Source organism: Pongo abelii, chromosome 23 (assembly GCF_028885655.2).
Source record: "Pongo abelii isolate AG06213 chromosome 23, NHGRI_mPonAbe1-v2.0_pri, whole genome shotgun sequence".
NCBI classification, from domain to species: Eukaryota; Metazoa; Chordata; class Mammalia; order Primates; family Hominidae; genus Pongo; species Pongo abelii.
In genome coordinates, this window is record NC_085929.1 from 35,667,629 (window position 1) to 35,689,145 (window position 21,517).

At 50.0% G+C, this 21,517-nt stretch overlaps 1 protein-coding gene across 6 annotated transcripts in view; it reads left to right on the top strand.

The window, feature by feature from the left end:
* EMID1 (EMI domain containing 1) overlaps positions 1 to 21,499 on the top strand; it is a 54,803-nt gene extending 33,304 nt beyond the window's left edge. For 2 of the 6 annotated variants that reach the window (XM_054543287.2, XM_054543289.2), the window contains exons 14-16: positions 4,951 to 4,995; positions 16,975 to 17,065; positions 20,500 to 21,499. In XM_054543287.2, the coding sequence (XP_054399262.2) occupies positions 4,951 to 4,995; positions 16,975 to 17,065; positions 20,500 to 20,627 (264 nt within the window). In that variant the 3' untranslated portion in view covers positions 20,628 to 21,499. Of the gene's footprint in view, positions 1 to 4,950; positions 4,996 to 15,910; positions 15,996 to 16,974; positions 17,066 to 20,499 lie in introns of those variants that run through there. The other 4 variants (XM_054543291.2, XM_054543288.2, XM_063722831.1 and 1 more) reach the window with 4 other exon arrangements.
* Positions 21,500 to 21,517: the final 18 nt, after the last annotated feature.

The following is a 21,517-nucleotide window of genomic DNA, read 5'->3' on the forward strand; positions in this document are numbered from 1 at the left end:
ACGTGCCACACCTGGCTAATTTTTTTTTTTCTTTTTTTGAGATGAAATCTCATCTTGTCCCCAAGGCTGGAGTGCAATGGCGCAATCCTGGCTCACTGCAACCTCCGCTTCCTGGGTTCAAGCGATTCTCCGGCCTCAGCCTCCTAAATAGCTGGGATTACAGGCGCCTGCCATCACGCCTGGCTAACTTTTTGTATTTTTAGTAGAGACAGGGTTTCACCATGTTGGCCAGGCTGGTCTCAAACTTCTGACTCAGGTGATCTGCCCGCCTCAGCCTCCCAAAGTGGTGGGATTACAGGCGTAAGCCACCGCACCCAGCCATTTTTTTTTTTTTTTTTAATTTTAGAAGCAAGGTCTCACTATGTTGCCCAGGCTGGTCTTTCTGACCTCTAGTGATCCTCTTGCCTTGGCCTCCCAAAGTGCTGGGAATACAGGTGTGAGCCACTGCACCCGGCCTGATTTTCTGAATTTGGATATGATATGCCTACTTGTTATTTCTTGGCATTTATCCTATATGGTGTTCCCTTATCTTCCTATATCTGTGGTTTGGTGTCTGACATTTTTTGGGGGAAAATTCTGTCATTATTACTTCAAATATTGCTTGTGTTTCTTTCTCTTTTTTCCTTCTGGTATTCCATTATGCATATTTACATCTTTTGTAGTTGTCCCACAATTCTTGGATATTCTGTTCTATTGTTTCAGCCTTTTTTCTCTTTGCATTTCAGTTTTGAAAGTTTCCATTGTCATATCATCAGGCTTAGAGATTCTTTCCTCAGCCATGTCCAGTCCATGAATAAGCCCATCAAAGGCATTCTTTATTTCTGTTACAGTGCTTTTTATATTTACCACTTATGTTTAATTATTTCTTAGAATATCTTTTTTTTTCTTTTTTTAAATTATTTTTTTAACTGTAGAGGCAGGGTTTTACCATGTTACCCAGGCTGGTCTCAAACTCTTGAGTTTAAGCAGTCTACTCACCTCAGCCTCCCAAAATGTTGGGATTACAGGCGTGAGCCACCACGCCCAGGCCTTTCTTAGAATTTCCATCTCTCTGCTTATAATCCATCTCTTCTTGCATGTTGTCTACTTTTTCCATTAATTCCCTTAGCATGTTAATTGTAGATTTTTAAAATTCCTGGCCTGATAATCTGAACATTTCTGCCATAACTGACGCTGTGTTTTTGCCTTTTAGTATGCCTTGTAATTTTTCACTGGAAGGTAGACATAATGTACTGTGCAAAAGAACTGCAGTAGATAGGCCTTTAGTAATGTAGTGAGAAGGTATAGGGGGAAGGGAAGTGTTCTGGAGTTCTATGATTAGATCTCAGTCTTTTTTTTTTTTTTTTGAGACAGAGTCTCACTCTTATCTCCCAAGCACTGGAGTGCAGTGGCTCGATCTTGGCTCACTGCAACCTCCGCTTCCTGTGTTCCAGTGATTCTCGTGCGTCAACCTCCCAAGCAGCTGGGACTACAGGTGCCCGCCACCACACCCAGCTAATTTTTTTGTGTTTTAGTAGAGATGAGCTTTCACCATGTTGGCCAGGCTGGTGTTGAACTCCTGAGCTCAGGCAGTCCACCCATCTTGGCCTCCCAAAGTGCTAGGATTGTAGGTGTGAGCCACTGCGCCCGGCCTAGATCTCAGTCTTTAGATAAGCTTGTGCCCTTGGACTGTGAACTTCACCAGTGTGTCTCAGTTGTTGTTTTGTTGTGTTTTGTTTTTGTTTGGGGGTTGTTTTGCCCCTTAGGTGGGACAGGTTGTCTAGAGGGGGTTAGAGTTGGATATTTCCCTTCTTTCATGTGAAAACTAGAGGGAGCTAGAAGTGGGTATTTTGCTTCCTCCAGGTTGGTTAGTGTTGGGAGAAAAGCTGAGTGTTGGGAGGGAAGCTGAGGCAGGGCTTGCATGTCTGACATAATGTAAAAGAGTCTTGGAACATGTCTGGGGTCCAGGGTCAAGAAGCCCTCATGGCCTTTGGAACACCAAACTCTGTGCTAAAGGGTGGAAGGCTACCCTGCCGCACCGTAATCTAAGCCCAGGGCATAAAACCCCTCGTGACTTGGATGGAATCCAGGGCTCAGGGCATTCCTTCGTGGCCTCTGGAATGCGTCTAGACTTGCTGGCTCCTTGCTTCTAGCACTCCCATTACCTCAAGTAGCAGAACATGTTCCATATGCTTCAAAGAAAATGCTAAACTATCACAGCTGTAAATCATGCACTTGATGCATCGCATTCTCTCAACCCCCACATCCTTGCCACCTGTTTCTTTGTTTGATCACCAGTAAATAGCGTGGGCTCCCAGAACTTGGGGCCTTCACAGCCTCCATACTCGTGTTGGCCCTCTGGATCCCCTTTCTCTCTCAAACTATCTTTTCTCATTCCTTTGACTCTGCCGGACTTTGTCGCCCCCATGACCTGGTGTTGGGTCCAATCACCCCAACAGGTTAGGCTCTGGTAAAGTAGTTTCTCCTGAGGCAGGCTTTGTTCAGAACAGAATGCTTTGGTCTATTTCAAAATGGTGCCTTCTCTCTCCTCTCCCTGCTGGAAGGACAAGGGCATTTTTCTCTGATATTCACTGTGAGGGCCTTGTAGAGCTCCTTGAGGTAAAACTCACCAAAGGAGGGATGTGGGCCTATGACTGGGTCCCCCTGGAGTTTTTAACCCTAAGACTTGTCTACACTGAGCCTCCAGAAGTTCATCAATTACAGTTTAGGTTTTCCTACCCTGGCCCTGGTTCCTCTGGAGGCTTGTGCTTGTGGGTTTCTGCTTTAGTAAGTTGTGATGGTCTGGATTTGCCTCTCCAGCTTTGGAGGCAGTGGTTTGCCTATGGTCTCACTTCTCCAACAGATCTAAGAAGAGTTGTTGATTTTTCAGTTTTTTTCAACTTTCCACTTGTTGTTAAGATGGAATGATAACTTCTAAGGTCCTTTTTTTTTTCTATATGACTCTCACCCTTGTCCCCTAGGCTGGAGTGCAATGGTGTGATCTCGGCTCACTGCAACCTCCACCTCCCGGGTTCAAGTGATTCTCCTGCCTCAGCCTCCAGAGTAGCTGGGATTACAGGCACCTGCCACCATGCTCAGCTAATTTTTGTATTTTTAGTAGAGACGGGGTTTCACCATGTTGGTCAGGCTGGTCTCGAACTCCTGACCTCAGATGATCCACCTGCCTTGGCCTCCCAAAGTGCTGGGATTACAGGCTTGAGCTACCGCACCCGGCCAACAACTTTTAACCTCTTTACATGCCAGGTTGGAACCCAGAAGTCTGTTTTGCTTTGTTTTTAAATCAAATTTGAAAAAAAAAAAAAGATCAACATTTCCTCAAACATTTTTTTCTGTTTCTGCTCTCCAGTATGTCCTTCTGGAACTCCATTGATTTTCTCCCAGGAGTCACTGAAGTTCTGTTAGTTTTTTAAACAATCTTTGTCTCTCTGTGCTTTATATTTATTTATTTTACTTTTTTGAGATAGGGTCTTGCTCTGTCACCCAGGCTGGAGTGCAATGGCGTGATCACAGCTCACTGAAGTCTTGAGCTCCTAGGCTCAAGCAATCCTCCCACCTCAGCCTCCTGAGTAGCTGGGACTACAGGTGCACACCACCATACCTGGCTTGTTTTTTTGTTTGGTTTTTGTTTTTTCATTTTTAGTAGAAATGGGGTTGCTCAGGTTGGCCCCAAACTCCTGGCCTCAAGCTGTCCTCCCACCTTGGCCTCCCAAAGTGCTAGGATTACAGGCTCTCTCTGCACTTTAGTTTAAATTATTCCATTGACCTATGTTTGAGTTGATTGATTACTTCTTCTGTTGTGTCCAATCTTATGTTAATTTCATCTGATAATTTTCTATTTCTGGTATTATCATTTTCACTTCCAGGATTTCCATTTGATTCTTTTTTATAATTTATATATCTCTCCTAAAATTCTCCATCTTGTCACTCATGATATCAATTTCAGTAGATTCTTTAACATATTAATCATAGATATTTTAAACTCCTTTGCTAATTCTAACTAGGTCGGCTGTGGATCTATTTCTATTGACTGATTTTTCTCTTGAATATAGGTCACATTTTCCTGTGTCTTCACATCTAATAATTTTTTATTGCACACTGGACAAAGTAGATAATATGTTGAAAAGACTCTAAATTCTGTTATCTCCTGAAGAGTATTGAGTTTTATTCTAGAACAGTTAAATTACTGATGGGTCATCTTGCTCTTTCAGAGGCTTAGTTGTAGGTTTTATTAGAGAGAATCTCTGGTTTTGCTCTTAGTCCTAGGAAAAATCCCTTAATCCTGAGATAGGGTCTTTCTTCCTAAGTCATGACTGTTCTAGAGTTTCATTAGAAAGCTTTAGGTGTTCACAAGCACCTCTAACTTGGTTGGACTGGAACTCTAAACTCTGTCTCCTATATGGTGGGCAATTTTTGACATCTTCAGTCAGTTCTACCAATCTGTTGGTTCTCCCCCTCTGGGCTCCTTGGAGTATTGCCCTGTGATTGGGCAATCCAGGGACCATCCAAGCGTCAGAAAGGAACATTTATGCAGATTTAGTTCCCCCACTTGTAGCTCCCTGCTTCCCAGTATTTCTCATCAATTTCTTGCTTCTCTGGCAACCTCAACCTCTGACTCCTCAGGCCAATAAAACTGAAACTTTCTGCTTGAGCTCTGTTTTGCCAGGCTGATGGGGCTGGGGTGCACCCTGTGAGGAAAAGCTGTAAATATATGGATTTTACCCAATGCCATTCCCTTCTTTTAAGGGTTGAATATTCTCCAGTTTCTGTCTGCTTTTTATTACTTTCCGTTGCCTTCAATCAGTTGGTTTTTGCTCTGTATCCAATGCAAGCTACTTTCTGTTACTCTTAAGTTTCTCTCCCTCTCCCCCATCTTTTTCCTCCCTCTTTTTTTCCCCTCCGTTTCTGTCTCCTTCCCTTCCTCACTGCTGCTATCTCTGTCTCTCCTTGCAGGGGGAACCTGGCCCTAAGGGAGACCCTGGTGAGAAGAGCCACTGGGTAAGCTCTGGCCTGGCACTGGCCTCTCCCTGCCTTCTCAGCCCTACGTGCTCAAGAGAGTATTCCCTCCCCAGGAGGCCCTGGGAGTGGGGGCATCCCATCCACATCCCCACTACAGCCTGGTCTCCCAGGCAGGAGCCTTGGCAATTCTCAGCCCCAACTCCTTCCCCATCTTGTTGCTCCCAACCGGGCAGGGCCAGCCCTATCAGCAGACCCCATGCCTTCTGTCTCAGTCTCTGTGCCTGTCTCCACCTTCCCTCTGCAGCCTTTCCAGGCCAGGGTGGCTCTGCGTGTTCCTCCTGGGTGGTTTGGGCTGACCCAGGCCAGACTGCATCCCCTGCCTCCATAGCCCCCTCCCAGCAATGGCTTAGCTTGCTCCCTTGTCTGCAGAACAAAGGGAAGAATGAAGACAGTATCTACACGGGAGAATGGGATAGAGGACCTAGGAAATGGGCCTAGAAATGATGAGGTGCATAGGAGCCACGTGGTAAAAAGGGCGGGGAACTAGATACCACCATACACATCGGAAATTCATGGAGCCTGTGAGGAGACGCCTCGAAACTGCTATGTACACGTTTGATGTGGTTAATGAGGCCAGGTGACCTAGACTCCTCTATACTTAAAGGACCTATAGTTTACACAAGGTCCTAGACACCATCACATACATAGGAGACCCATGATGGTTGAGAAGGGAAGCCTAGAAACTCTCACATATAGAGGAGACAGAGTAAATGAGAAGGGGACAAGAAGGGGGAACGAGAAACCACATACCCCAAAATCTCATGATTAATGTGGGGTCCTAGAAACCTTCACAATCGTCCGGGATGCCGTGGCTCCTACCTGTAATCCAGCATTCTTGGAGGCCGAGGCGGGTGAATAATTTGAGGTCAGGAGTTTGAGACCAGCCTGGCCAACGTGGCAAAACCCCTATCTCTAAAATACAAAAAAAATACAAAAATACAAAATTAGCCTTAAAGTTTTGGGCTAAAAATACAAAAATTAGCTGGACGTGGTGGTACGCACCTGTAGTCCTAGCTATTCAGGAGGCTGAGGCAGGGGAATCGCTTGAACCCAGGAGGCAGAGGTTGCAGTGAGCAGAGATCGCGCCACTGCACTCCAGCCTGGGCGACAGAACGAGACTCTGTCTCAAAAAAAAAGAAAAGAAAAGAAAATAGAAACCTTCACAATCATTGAAGATCATTGCAGGGGAGGGATTTTCGGGTTAGGACCTAGAAATCTACTCACCCAAGAGAAGTGGGGGAAAGATAAGGACCCTAAAACATACCATACCCAAAAGCCCCACAACACGGGGATCTGGAAACCATCATTGACAGGGGAGACATCTGGAAAATGGACAGAATGGAGGCAGACACTCCTTCAGGAGAGAGAGACAACTAGGAAGCTCTTTTTGGGGGGTGGGATTGTGACTCCCCCTCCACATGCAGTCTGGCTGGGACACCCTACTTCCTGGCAGTCACAAGTTAGTGAGGATATGGGTGGCACCCAGTGCCTGCCTTGCCCTCTCAGTTCTTGATTGTGGGGTCGGTGATAGATACAGCCGTGGGAGCCCCCTACCCTGCACGAGTCTTCCCCTGTGTCTGCCCATGACTTCTGGTGCCCTGCTACCTCTCCAGTTAGCCTCTCCTGGCCCCTGCTGCCCTGAATCTCCTCCTACCCCATGCCCATCCTCTGTAGCTCCAGAGTCTCTGAATACTGCCAGTATGGACATGAGCTGAGCTGGGATCAGATAGACCCATGCAAGCCTGGCTTTCTGCCTCCCCTACGCTACTTGCTGGCCTCTCCCAGAGGCCCTTGGTCTGGGAACACATTTACTACCCAGCCCAGGAGGGGTGGGAGAGATTAGGCAGTCCTGTCCCTTCATAAGAACCCCCGGCAGGATGCCCTGGCCATCCTAGACCAGTCCTTGAGCCCAGAACCACCTGTGGGCTCCCCGCAAGAGGTAGCAGGGCCCCTGCCCACCCACCTTCCTGCCCCTCTTCTACCTGCACTTCTGCCCCTGCTTGCTGCTTGCCTGGGAGGGGACCCGCTGGGCTGGGGGCTGCATGAGGCTTTGGGGGCTGGGGGAATAGCTCTGTTGGGGACAGGTGGGAATGAGGTTCAGTGCTGGCAAGGTCTCCGAGGGCTCCTACGTACACTTCACCAACCAACTCCCTTAGTGCAGCTTGCAGACGTGTTCTGGCTGTGGCCCAGCAGTGACACCTGGTGGTCATGATGGTGCACTGCAGGAACTGGAGTGACTGCGCTGGGCCCGCCCACCTGGATCAAAGCTCTCACCCCTTATTCAGACAGGGAAACTGAAGCCCGACTCTGCAGAGAGAATCCTTGGCAGAGCGGGAATTGGAGCCCTGACTTATAAGCTTTTAGGGCCAGAGAACCAGCTACCATTCCGCAAGCATCTCCTCCATAGGCACCAGACCTGGGGCTGGGCACTGTGGACACAGATGCAATTCAGACACAGTCCCCACCCTCAGGGTGGTTACAGTGAGGTGGGGGAAAAAAGACCTATAATCAGCAGCTACAGGACTATCAACTTTATAAACACTTTACACTTTAGCATCCTCCCGGAGGAGCCAGGTGAAGCCTGAAAGGTGCATTAACCAGGCACGGGGTGTCCAGGCAGAGGCGAGGGTACAACAGGTGCAAAGGCCCTGTGGCAAGAGGGAGCCTCGGATATTTGAGGATCTGCAAATACTTGGAGTGGCATTGTGACAGGTAGAGAGTGGAACAGAGGCTAAAGAGTCCTTCAGGATGTAGGAGGCCATGTTCAGGAATTTGGACTTTGTTCTAGGGCAGTGGGGAGGCATTGAAGGCTCTAGAAGCAGGAGAGTGATGTGGTCAGGTTTTTTTATTTGCAAAAAATCCCTGTGATTGCCATGGCGAATGGATGGGAGAAGCAGAAAGACAGTAGATAGGGGGCTGTTGTGGTCATCCTGGTGAGAGACTGAGCTGGGCAGTGGGTGGGAGCCAGTGAGGACAGACAGCCGTCGATGGAGCAAAAAGACACTTGTGTGCTGGTCTGGCTGCAAAAGGCAGTGAGGAGTCAAGGGAGACTTAAAATAGCAAAAGAGAACCAGGAGAAGCAAGCAGGCTGAGTTTTGTCTGTGGACCAATGGGAGGAGTCTGTGTTACAGCCAAGTAGGGGTGTCCAGCAGGCCCAGACACTTAGATCCAGAGTGCAGAGGGCAGGCCAGGCTGAAGGAGACTGGGTTGTCATCAGTGCAAACATCAGGCCGCCTGGTCTGAGGGAGTTCCAAACAGTGGATTTTAAAAACACTTTTCCCCAGATTTTTCTTTTTAATTTTATGTTTTAAAAAATACAGACAAGATCTCACAATGTTTCCCAGGCTGGTCTCAAACTCCTGGCCTCAAGTGATCCTCCTACCTCAGCCTCCCAAGGTGTTGGGATTACAAGTGTGAGCCACTGCACCTGGCCTCCCCAATATTTTTCTTTGTTTATGTTTATTTTTTTCCTTTTTTATTGAGACAGAGTCTCTATCGCCCAGGCTGGAGTGCAACAGCTCAATCTCAGCTCACTGCAACCTCTGCCTCCTGGGTTCAAGCAATTCTTGTGCCTCAGCCACCTGAGTAGCTGGGACTCTGTGGCCATGCCTGGCTAATTTTTGTAGAGATGGGGTTTTTTTAATAGAGATGGGGTTGTGCCATGTTGGCCAGGCTGGTCTTGAACTCTGGGCCTCACATGACCCACCCGCCTCAGCCTCCCAAAGTGCTAGGATTACAGGTGTGAACCACTGCACCCAGCCATTTTGCATTTTGATATACAGAAAAGTTGGTACAATGAATGTCATTCTGCCCTTCCTGTAGATGGACCAATTATTGGTACAGCCATGTGTCACTTAATGATGGGGATATGTCCTGGAAAATATGCCATCAGGTGATTTTGTTGTGGCATGAGCATCATACAATGTACATACACAAACCTAGATGGAATAACCTACAACACACCTCAGTTGTATGATGTAGCCAATTGCTCCCAGGCTACAAACCTAAACAGCATGTTACTATGCTAAATATTGCAGGCAACTGCAACACAATAGTAAGTATTTGTTTATCTAAACATAGAAAAGGTACAGTAAAAATACACCATAAAAGGTTTTTGGAGGGTTTTTTTGTTTGTTTTTTTAGGACAAAATCTTGCTCTGTCGCCCAGGCTGGAGTGCAGTGGTGTGATTTCGGCTCACTGCAACCTCCATCTCCAGGTTCAAGCGATTCTCTTGCCTCAGCCTCCTGGGTAGCTGGAATTACAAGCATGAGCCACCACGCCCAGCTAATTTTTTGTGTTTTTAGTAGAGACGGGGTTTCACCATGTTGGCCAGGCTGGTCTCAAACTCCTGACCTCAAGTGATCCGCCCACCTCAGCCTCCCAAAGTGCTGGAATTACAGGCGTGAGCCACCGTGCTGGTGAGATTATTATTTTTTTTACTTTTTTGTTTTTTTTTTTGAGACAGAGTCTTGCTATGTCTCAAGAAAAGTATAGTGGAGTACAGTGGCTTGATCTCGGCTCACTGCAACCTCCGCCTCCTGGGTTCAAGCAATTCTCATTGCCTCAGCCTCCCAAGTAGCTGGGACTACAGGTGAACACCACGATGCCCAGCTAATTTTTTTGTATTTTTAGTAGAGACGGGGTTTCACCATGTTGGCTGGCCAGGCTGGTCTCAAACTCCTGACTGCAAGTGATCCGCCTTCTTCGGTCTCCCAAAGTGCTAGGATTCCAGGTGTGAGCCACTGTGCCTGGCCCCTTTTTTTTTTTTTTTTTCACTTTTTAAATGTTTTTGCTAAAAACTAAGATGCAAACACATACATTAGCCTAGGCCTACACAGGGTCAGGATCATCAATATCACTGTCTCCATGTCCACGTCTTGTCCCACTGGAAGGTCTTCTGGGCAGTAACATGCATGGAGCTGTCATCTCCTGTGATAACAATGCCTTCTTCTGGAATACCTCCTGAAGAACCTGCCTGAGGCTGTTTTACAGTTCAACTGTTTTTTAAATAAGTAGAAGTACACTCTAAAATAACAATTGAAAGTATAGTATATGACCAGGTGCAGTGGCTCACATCTATAATCCCAGCACTTTGGGAGGCCAAGGCAGGAGGATCACTTGAGCCCAGGAGTTCCAGACTAACCTAGGCAGCATAGCAAGACCTTGTCTGTACAAATAAAAAAATTAGCTGGGTATGATGGCACGTGCCTGTGGTCCCAGGTACTTGGGAGGCTAAGGTGGGAAGATCGCTTGAGCCGGGGAAGTCGAGGCTGCAGTAAGACGAGATCACGCCACTGCACTCCAGCCTGGGCGACAGAGCAAGACTCTGTCTCAAAAATAAATAAGTAAATAAGTAAAATATAGTAAATACTAGGCAATGGGAATTTTTTGGCTCCATTATAATCTTATGAGACCACCGTGGAGATATGCAATCCATCGTTGACTGAAACATCATTACGTGACGTATGACTGTATTGAGCCACAATTGTTCTGTCATTCTCTCTTATATATTTATAGATCTTTTTTTCAAATTCATTTAAAAGTAAGCTGCAGGGAGGGGGGAGGGATCGCATTGGGAGATATACCTAATGCTAGATGATGAGTTAGTGGGTGCAGCGCACCAGCATGGCACATGTATACATATGTAACTTACCTGCACATTGCGCACATGTACCATAAAACCTAAAGTATAATAATAATAATAATAATAATAATAATAATAATTTAAAAATTAAAAAAAAAAGTAAGCTGCAAAACCCAGCCACATTTCCCCTAACATTGCAGTGTGCACCGTGAATGAATATGGACATTCTCCCACATAACCACAATACCATCGTCATACTTAAGAAAGCTAACATTTATTTAGCAAAATGATGCCATTAAATATGTGACTTATCTGTAAATTCTACCAGTTGTCCCCAGATGGCTTTTCTTTTTTTTTTTTTCCTTTTTTTTTTGAGATGGAGTCTCTGTCACCCAGACTGGAGCACCAGGACGGAGTCTCTGTCACCCAGGCTGGAGTGCAGTGGCGTGATCTCAGCTCACTACAACCTCCGCCTTCCAGGTTCAAGCCATTCTCCTGCCTCCAATGTTTGAGTAGCTGGGATTACAGTCATGCACGCACGCCACCATGCCTGGCTAATTTTTGTATTTTTAGTAAAGACAGGGTTTCACCATGTTGGCCAGGCTGATCTCAAACTTCTGACCTCAGGTGATCTGGCCATCTCAGCCTCCCAAAGTGCTGGGATTACAGGCGTGAGCCACTGTGCCTGACCCCCAAAATACCTTTATTTATTATTTATTTATTTATTTATTTATTTATGTATTTTTGAGATGGAGTTTCACTCTTGTTGCCCAGGCTGGAGTGCAATGGCGCAATCTCTGCTCACTGCAACCTCTGTCTCCTGGGTTCAAGCGATTCTTCTGTCTCAGCCTCCCATGTAGCTGGGATTGCAGGTGCCTGCCACCACGCCTGGCTAATTTTTGTATTTTGAGTAGAGACGATGTTTCACCACGTTGGCCAGGCTGATCTCAAACTCCTGATCTCAGTTGATCTGCCCGCCTCAGCCTCCCAAAGTGCTGGGATTACAGGTGTGAGCCACCACGCCTGGCCCCCAAAATGCCTTTTAAAGCTCTTTTTTTTCCAAAGTCCAAGATCTGGCTGGGCAAGGTGGCTCATGCCTATAATCCCAGCACTTTGGGAAGCCAAGGTGGGAGGCTCTTTTGAGCCCAAGAGTTTGAGACCAGCTTGGGCAACATAGGGAGACACCTGTCTCTACAAAAAAAAAAAAAAATTTTTTTTCAATTAGCTGGGTGTGGTGGTGCACACCTGTAGTCCCAGCTACTTGAGAGGCTGAGATGGGAGGATCATTTGAGTCCTGAAAGTCAAGGCTACAGTGAGCCATGATCACACCACTGCACTCCAGCCTGGGCAACAGAGCAAGACCTTGTCTCATTCAATCAATCAATCAAGTCCAAAATATAATCAAGGTTCTCACACACTGCGTTTGGTTGTCACATTTCTTGTCTCTTTTAACTTAGAACAGGCCTCCTGCCTTTTTCTTCTTCTCTTGACTTTGTCTTTGTGTGAATGTCCCACAATTTAAATTTGTCTGATTGTTTCTTCATGATGAGATGCAGGCTAAATACTCTTGGCAGGGGCACCTGTGGTGCCTTTTATTGTACCTCGTTAGGAAGCTCATGATGTCAGCTTGTCCCATTGTCCATGCCAGGAATGGCTTAGTGGAATTTTTTTTATCTTTTTTTTTTTTCCTTTTTTTAATTTGAGACAGAGTCTTGCTCTGTTGCCCAGGCTGGAGTGCAATGGCGTGATCTCGGCTCACTGCAACCTCTGCCTCCCGGGATCAAGCGATTCTCCCGCCTCAGCCTCCAGAGTGGCTGGGATTACAGGCATGCACCACCACACCCGGCTAATTTTTTTTTTTTTTTTTTTTTTTTTTTTAGTAGTAGAGACAGGGTTTTTCCATGTTGGCCAGGCTGGTCTCAAACTCCTGACCTCAGGTGATGCATCCGCTTAGGCCTCCCAAAGTGCTGGGATTACAGGCGTGAGCCACTGCGCTCAGCCTGGAATTTTTTAAGATCATCTTTTTTTTTTTATTTTTTGAGATAGGGTCTTGCTGTGTTGCCCAGGCTGGAGTGCTATGGCACGATCATGACTCACTGCAGCCTCGACCTTAGGGGCCCAAGCCACCCTCCCACCTCAGCCTCCCAAAGTACTGGAATTATAGGTACACACCACCACGCCTGGCTAATTTTTTAATTTTTTCTTTTTTTGAGACAGGGTCTCTGTCGCCCTGGCTGGAGTGCAGTGGTACAATCTCAGCCCAGTGCAGCCTCAGCCTCCTGGGCATCAATCCTCCCACCTCAGCCTCCCAAGTAGCGAGGACTACAGGCGTGCACCACCATGCCTGGCTAATTTTTATATTTTTAGTAGAGATGGGATTTCGTCATGTTGGCTAGGCTGGTTTGGAACTCCTGAGCTCAAGCAGTCCACCCACCTCAGCCTCCCAGAGTGCTGGGATTACAGACGTGAGCCACTGCATCTGGCCATTTTTTTTTTTTTTTTTTTTTTTTTTAGAGACGGGGGTCTCACTATGTTGCCCTGGCTGGGCTCAAGTGATCCTCCCACCTTGGCCACTTAAAGTGCTGGATTACAGGTGTGAGCCACCATGCCAGCCCCCCTTTTTCTGAGACACGGTCTTGCTCTGTCACCCATCGTGGAGTGCAGTGGCACAATCATAGCTCACTGTAGCCTCAAACTCTTGTGCTCAAGTGAACCTCCCACCTCAGCCTCCACAGTAGCTAGAACTACACATGTGTGCCACCACACCCAGATAATTTTTTTTCCTTTTTTTTGAGATGGGGTCTCCCTCCGTCACCCAGGCTGGAGTACAGTGGTGTGATCTCAGCTCACTGCAACCTCTGCCTCCTGGGTTCAAGTGATTATCCTGCCTCAGCCTCCCAAGTAGCTAGGACTATAGGTGCACACCACCACGCTTGGCTAATTTTTGTATTTTTAGTGGAGATGGGGTTTCACCATGTTGACCAGGCTGCTCTTGCACTCCTGACCTCAAGTGATCTGCCCACGTTGGCCTCCCAAAGTGTCATTAGGTGCTGGGATTACAAGACAGCTACTGTGCCCACTCTAATTTTTTAATTTTTTGTAGATATGGGGTCTTGCTATGTTGCCCAGGCTGGTCTCAAACTCCTAGCCTCAGGTGATCCTCCCACTTTGGCCTCCCAAAGCACTGAGATTAGAGGTGTAAGCCACTGTGCCCAGCGAAGGTCATTCATTTTTAGATCCCGCTCCTGTAATACTCGAAGGGGGATTACTTTGGCATGCAGCTCGCGGTCACCCTGGGACCCCCAGGCTGAAATGGCCATTCAGCGGCCTGAGGGTCACCCAATCCATGTGATGAGGACAGGACAGCTGGATCACAAGGGTCAGCCCCAGCGAGCAGGCTCGCTCATGATGGACATATTGAGAGACCTCTTAGTTGTTTAGATGGTTTTGTGGGAAGCAACAACCTTAAAGGGTTGGCTTGTAATTATACAATTATGCATATTGTCCATCCCTTCACTTATCTGTACTGAGTAAAGGGCACCAAGAGAGATTTCCAGATGTTGTCAGAGCTGGGATAGTTCTATTTGTCATCCTGGTGCGCTATTGGAATTGAGAGATCTACATTCTGGAAATAGCTTTGGTCTGGACTAGGAAAGAGGAAGGAGTGAGGGAGTATGGAGTGTTGTCAAGACTATGGACCATATGCTGGGGAAGGAAAGGATGCAGATGGGGAGAAAGAGATGAGGTCACTGGCATGAGCCCTGGGTAGCAGCTGGTACCACTTGGGGAGTGGGGAGCCCCAGAGCTGGTGGCCTTGGAGGAGGGGCTTTGTGAGCCCAGTGCCACATCCCTGGGGTCCGGGAGCCAGAGACAGGGAGAAGCAGATCCATACTGCTAAGAGGAGAGGGCTGGGCTGAGGGTGACGCATCAGGATGTGCCAGATTGTGGACCTGGCATAGTCTAAGCCCTGGGAGAGGTGAGCACTGTTTTCCAGGCAGGGAGCCCAAAGCGCAAAGAGCTGGGGAAGGGGCAGAGGCCTGAGCCTCAGGTTTCTCAGCATTTTAAGCACAAGTTCTCCAGAAGCAATGTAACTCAAACCGTGTCTAATTTTATTGACATACTGATGGTCCCCAACTTACGATGGTTCAAATTACAATTTTTCAACTTTACAATTGTGCGAAAGCAATATAGGCTTTCGGTACATTCCTCAACTTACTTCCAAATAAACCCATCATAAGTTGAAAATATTGTATGTCAAAAATGCACTTTTTTGGCCAGGGATGGTGGCTCACGCCTGTAATTCCAACACTTTGGAAGGCTGAGATAGGAGGATCACTTGAGGCCAGGAGATCGAGGCCAGCCTGGGCAACATAGCAAGACCCTTGTCTCTTAAAAAAAAGAAATGTATTTGGCTGGGCACGGTGGCTTACGCCTGTAATCCAAGCACTTTGGGAGACCGAGGCGGGCAGATCACCTGAGGTCAGGAGTTCCAGACCAGCCTGACCAACATGGAGAAACCCTGTCTCTACTAAAAATACAAAGTTAGCTGGGTGTAGTGGTGCACGCCTGTAATCCCAGCTACTTGGGAGGCTGAGGCAGGAGAATCGCTTGAACCTGGGAGGTGGAGGTTGCAGTGAGCTGAGATCGCGCCATTGCACTCCAACCTGGGCAACAAGAGCAAAACTTCTTCTCAAAAAAAAATGTACTTTTGACTTGTGCTATTTTCAACTTACACTGGGTTTATCTGGATGAAATCCCATTGAAAGTCAAGGAACATCTATATATTCATTTGGGCATGAGTGGAAATACTGGTAAGTAGCCTGAGCTCACTGATCGGAGTAATTAGGGTGAGGCTAATGTGGTGATTTAAAGCAAAAAGAATGTGAAGTAAATAAGCATATAGGTGGCCAAGAGATATAGTCATGCAGGTGTTGGGAGAGCAACTGGTGCTGGGCGACAGACATTAGAGGACAGGAAGCCTCCCAGCAGCTTCTGGGACTGCCGTTCTGCCCCTGAAGATTGGCTCCCCCTGCCTTCAGCGCAGCAGGATTTGTGGCCTTGTCAGAGAGCAGCCAGCTGGGATCCAACGGGACCTTCTGGGAGGTCCTGCAGGGGTTGCTTCCTTCCGCCTGCCTTGTCCCCCTTCTGTCCTCACCTGGTCTTGTTCTGGCTGTCCATGGACCCTGGGCTGTGGCAGGTACTGTGGGGCTGCAGGTGCATGTCCCGGGTGGGGCATGGGCCACCGACGGGCTTTGCAGGGTCCCCTCCCCTACCCCCTTCACGGCTGCATCTGTCTCTTTCCTCCACAGGGGGAGGGGTTGCACCAACTACGCGAGGCTTTGAAGATTTTAGCTGAGAGGGTTTTAATCTTGGAAACAATGATTGGGCTCTATGGTGAGTAGAGACAGACAGACGGACAGACGGCCCAGCCCCTGCCTGCCAGCCTTCCCCAAGCCCTCCTGGGGTGGAACTGGCCTGAGCCCAGTCATGAGGCTGGAGAAGGTGCCTGCCCCAGGCAAGCATGGACCTGAGAGGCCACAACCACCCTTCCCTCAATGACTGGTTCCCTCCTCCACGGGTACAGGGGTGCCCCAGAAACCCGGGCCCTGCTGCTGTGGTCAGACCTGGGCCTCTAAGCATTATGGGTAGTGTGGTTTCTAGGCCTGCAGGGAACCAGAGATGAAAGATTTCAAGTTTGGAAGAAATTATGGGCAATGGAACCAAACTCCACTCCAGCAGTGGGATTGTGGGTAACAGAGCCAGACTCCTGCAGTGTAAGGAATCATGGGGAATCCAATCACAGCTCAGGGCAACAGGAGGATTATAGGTAATGGATCCAGACTCTAGTCAGCCTTCAGCTCTAGAGAAATCATGGGTAACAGAGTCAGGCCCGCAAGACAATAGGTCATGGAGCAAGACTCCAGAAGGGCAGGGGACTGTGGGTGACAGAGCTAGGCTCAGGCCCCAGGGGACTCTGGGTAATACACCACCTACTAGTTCTGACCTTCCTCTCCCATAAGCCCCCAGAGGCTCTCACAAGGCAGATCCTCCTGGCCCCAGATGTCCCCTTTGCAGTTTTCCCTTTGGTCCTCCTAACCTGTTCTGTTGGTCCCTTTAGGGGACTAAGAGAGCCAGGCCCTCACCCCAGGCATTCATTCACCCAGAAACTCTCCACCCATGTGGTTATTTGAGGAGCCAGGCCAGCCCTGTCCCCACCATAGGAGGGGAGACTGAGGTCTCAGCACTGAGACTCACTCCCAGGCTCCTGCCCTGACGCCAGCTGGCAGTGCCCTCCCACCCTCCCTGCTTGGCTCCCCAGCCCAGCCCTCGGAGGCCAGACTCGCACCGTCTGCTCTTCTCCATCTCCCATCAGGCTCCTAGCTTACAGAGCTTCCTGCAGCAGCAGGCTCAGCTGGAGCTCCTGGCCAGACGGGTCACCCTCCTGGAAGCCATCATCTGGCCAGGTAATGGCAGGGCGGGCAGGCAGGGGCAGCCTCTTCCAGGAAGGGCCTGGAAAAGGCCTGGGCATGCAGAAGGTGCCTTCCGATGCTTGGCCCAGGCCAGCGGACACTCGTTCTTCATCCAGCCAGCCAGCCAGCAAATGGTGCCTGGCAGAGAGAAGGCTCTGGTCACTCGAGTGAATGAGCACCTGCTCTGTGCCAGGCACCTTGTTGGGACAGGCTCCACAAGATAAGACAGACATAGTCCTGCCCTTGAGGAGTATAGGGTGCTGGGGGGCTCAGAAGAACCCTGACACTGGTAGAGAAACCCAAGGTGAGCTACACTGCAGGGAAGGGAGTACAGGCAGCCATGGGGATATAGAAGTGCCTCTGGCCTGGCCCAGAGGAGGTTGGAGGGGGGTCAGGGAGGTCTTCCTGGAGGAGGTGGTATCTAAGTGAAGACTTGAAGGGCAAGGATCTGGGGAGAGTGAACAGGCAGAGAAACAGCATGAGCGAAGGCCAAGGGACCAGAAGGAGTCTAGAAGCGACAGTCTGGCAGGGCCTAGATTGAGAAGGTCCTAGAAGGCAGGTTGGGGTAGTACAGGAGGTGGTTAGACACCAGTGGGTGGTACCCCTCCTTGCGTCTGGCTCCTGGGAGTGAGGCTGAGAAAAATCTCTCTCTATGAAACTGGAGCCTGTGGCTGGCCCTGAAGAAAGGAAGGGATTGGCTACCCGAGGGGCTGAGCTCTGTTCACCTGCCCAGCTGCCCCATCTCGCAGCCCAGTGAGCACATCAGTGCATGGAGGCCTCCACATCATGTCCAACCTCGCATCTATTTTAAAGACTGAGAGGCCGGTCATGGTGGCTCACACCTGTAATCCTACGGGAGGCCGAGGCATACGGATCACCTGAGGTCAGGAGTTCGAGACCAGCCTGGGCAACATGGCGAAACCCCATCTCTACTAAAAATTAGCTGGGTGTGGTGGCGGGTGCCCGTAATTCCAGCTACTCGGGAGGCTGAGGCGGAGAATCACTTGAACCCGAGAGGCAGAGGTTGCAGTGAGCCGAGATCGCACCACTGTACTCTAGCCTGGGCGACAGAGCGAGACTGCATCTCAAAAAAAAAAAAAAGACTGAGAAACTTAGGTCCCAAGCAGGAAGGAGGGTTAGAGCCCAGCCTCCTTCATCCAGCAAAACTGTAGGGAGCACTCATTGAAAGCCAGACCTGGTTGGGCACTGGCGCTCTGGAGTACGGATAGGTGCCGGCCTTGGGGAGCTGGCCATGAGTGGCAGGGAATCGTATCTACAGAGATATGGGGTAGGGGAGCACGGAAGGATATGGGTGAGGAACAGTCACTTGTCCCTAGGGGTTGGAGAAGGCTTCTTGGAAGAGGGGACTCTGCGTTGCGTCCTGGAAGATCCCAATGAGTGTGCCAGGTGGGGAAGTGGGTCGGGCAGCCTTGAGAGAGTTCTGCCCGTGCAGAGGCCCAGAGCCTGGGAAGGGTGTGGGGTCTGCTTCCAAAGCTCCTCCCACGGTGCCACATGCTTCTCTAACTTCTAGAAACTTCAGTACCTAGCTCCCAGACCTCCTCCCCTTTTACAGAGAGGGGCCAAGGACCAAATCTCAGGCTCCCAGAACCTTTTTAGGTGTCTTCACCTTCTCTCTCAGGATTGGAGCAGGAGCTAGAAGGGACACATTTGGGCCACTGTTGCTCTGGATCTGTCCCTGCCTTCAGCCAGCTCTGTCTCTGACAGCCCAGGGAGAAAAGTGCCAGGCACCTCAGAAGTCCCACACCCACTGCCAGTGGCCCCTCAAGCCAGCTTAGGTCGGGGCTTGGAGGGACAGGTCGGGGGAGTGGGAGATGGGACAGGGAAGGAGGTGGGACCCTCCCCATTGGCCCAACATACACATCAGGTGCTACTGAAGACCCAGATGAGGTTCATGTTTAGGTTATAGTCAGTAATTATGATAATAGTATCAGCTGCCAAGTGTCTGGCCCACCTGGGCTGGATTGATCATCTCCAGTCTCTTAGAGGAGTAAGCTTGCTAGGTGAGCGATGCCGTGGCCGTTTTACAGATGAAGAAACAGAAGCTCAGAGGCTCTTGTGACTGCTTCAGTCACAGGAGTGGGAATGGTCAGGCTAGGGGTCCACCTCAGGTCTCCCCTCTAAAGTCCTGGCCCTTTGGACTGCATCAGCAAAGGTTTGCTGACTCCACCACTCATCCAGGGCCTCAAATTTGATTGTGACAAACTCACAGGGACCAGACCTGCAGGAGACCTGGGTGGAAGCGACACCAACCTAGTAACCATAATAATCCAGCATTTCCCGTGAAAACCACTTTCCAGTCCTGGTCACGGTAAACACATGTATCACAAGGGTGTGAAAATGGGACTATTATGCCCACGTTCCAGATGACGCTCAGAGGTTCTGTGACTTGCCTAAGGCCACATAACTGGCAGAGTAGGACCAAGCCATGATCCCAGCTGGCATTGGGGCCAGTGCTCTGTGCCACTCCCCTCCCACACTCCCTAAGGCATGGAATGTCCCTTTCAGTGACCACACATGCCTGTCTGCTCCAGGAGCCCTCATCTCAGCCCAGAGGTGCAGGGCAGGCTGGGCCACACAGGGTCGGGGCACTGGCAGTCATGATTACGACGGGATAGCCCACTCCCTGGCAGTGCCCTCAGTGGGAACCTGGTGTTCACCAGAACCCAAGTATCTGTCCTGTGGAGGCTTAGCCAAGTCCTCCACCATGGCCCTCTCCTCCCTGAGTGTCCATCTCCCCCTAGAAAAACAGCCTATTCTTCTGACCTGCCTGGCCTGCTCATTTTACTTTGGGAAGGGCTGAGATGATAGTCACAGAAGGCTTCCTGGAGGAGATGGCTCCTACCCTTGGTTTTGAAGGATGAGTAGTTTTCCGGTTCCATCCAGAACTGTCCCTGTTTCAGAGATGAGATGACTGAGGCCCTGACAGAGGTCCAGCTTGCCCAAGACTGCACAGGAGGTCAGTGGCAGAGCCTGGCCTCCTAAGCTCTTTCCCCCAACTGGTGGCCTAGCCCATGTCTGTTACCTAGCCTCAGTTTACCCAGCTACCAAATGGGGATGATTCAGGGTACACCTCCACCCCAAAATGAATAGAAAAAGAAGCAGCCTTTATATGAAGCATTCACTGCATCTAAACACTTCCTAAAGGCAGTGGGTGTGGTTATCCCCACCTGACAAAGCAGGAATCAGAGGCCCTGAGTGCTCTCCTTGGGCTGGGGGGCTGGTAAGTCCTGGCGTGAGGCACCAACCAATCTGCAGACCCCCTTTCCCACAGCTCTGCAGCCAGATACCAGGGTGGATTATACCTGGCAGAGGGTGCCTGCTTCTGCCACCCCCTAGAGGGCCAAGGGGAGGTGGGCACCTCACATGAACCCCTGTAATGTGGCCTCTCTCCTTCTTCCCTCCGGCAGAGCCAGAGCTGGGGTCTGGGGCAGGCCCTGCCGGCACAGGCACCCCCAGCCTCCTTCGGGGCAAGAGGGGCGGACATGCAGCCAACTACCGGATCGTGGCCCCCAGGAGCCGGGACGAGAGAGGCTGAGGGCGGTGGCGGCCCCTGAGGCAGACCAGGCCGGGCTTCCCCTCCTACCTGGACTCAGCCAGCTGCCTCCAGGGACCGCCCGTCCATATTTATTAATGTCCTCAGGGTCCCTTCTGCCATCTAGGCCTTAGGGGTAAGCAGGTCTCAGTCCTGGCACCATGCACATGTCTGAAGCTGAGCAAGGGCTGAGAAGAGAGGCTTGGGCCTCAGTTTCCCTCTGTGAAGTGTGGGGAGGCAGGCCTTCAAGGAGGGATAGAGGTACAAGGCTTCGTCTCATCTGCTGTCTGAACATCCAGGCCCAAAGGCACTGAGGGAGTCAGGAGCTGGGGCTTGGCACATGCAGAGATGACAGGGCAGGGGGCAGTCTTCCTCCCCCTCCCCGACCAAACCTCGGGGAGCCCTCCTGTGCCCCTCCCTCCTTGTTGTCCAGTGCTGGGTTCCCCACCCCGAGGTCAGGCTGCCCAATCCTCTGACTGGATCACCGGGGGCTTCTTGCCTCAGTTCTCCCCTCTGAGCCCCCAGGCCCTCCCGCATCTCAGGTTGGGGATGGGGACATGGAGAGGAAGGGGCCGCCTACTCCTGCAAATGCTTGTGACAGATGCTAGGAGGTAGATGTGTGCTGGCCAATAAAGGCCCCTACCTGATTCCCCGCAGCTTGGTCTCAGTGTGTGCTTAGATGGGGGCAGCTGGGAATGAGGCTACGACGGGAGAGGGCTAGAAATGGGCAGTGGAGAACGCTCTGTGCTGGAGGACAGAGCCTCCTGGAGGTACAGGCTGCATGGTGCAGGGCCAGGAAGCCTGTGTCTCTGGACATCGGCGAACAGCTCTCCCACAACTGGTCATTCATTTGGTGCTCACTCATTCATTCATTCATCCCCCTGATGCCAACA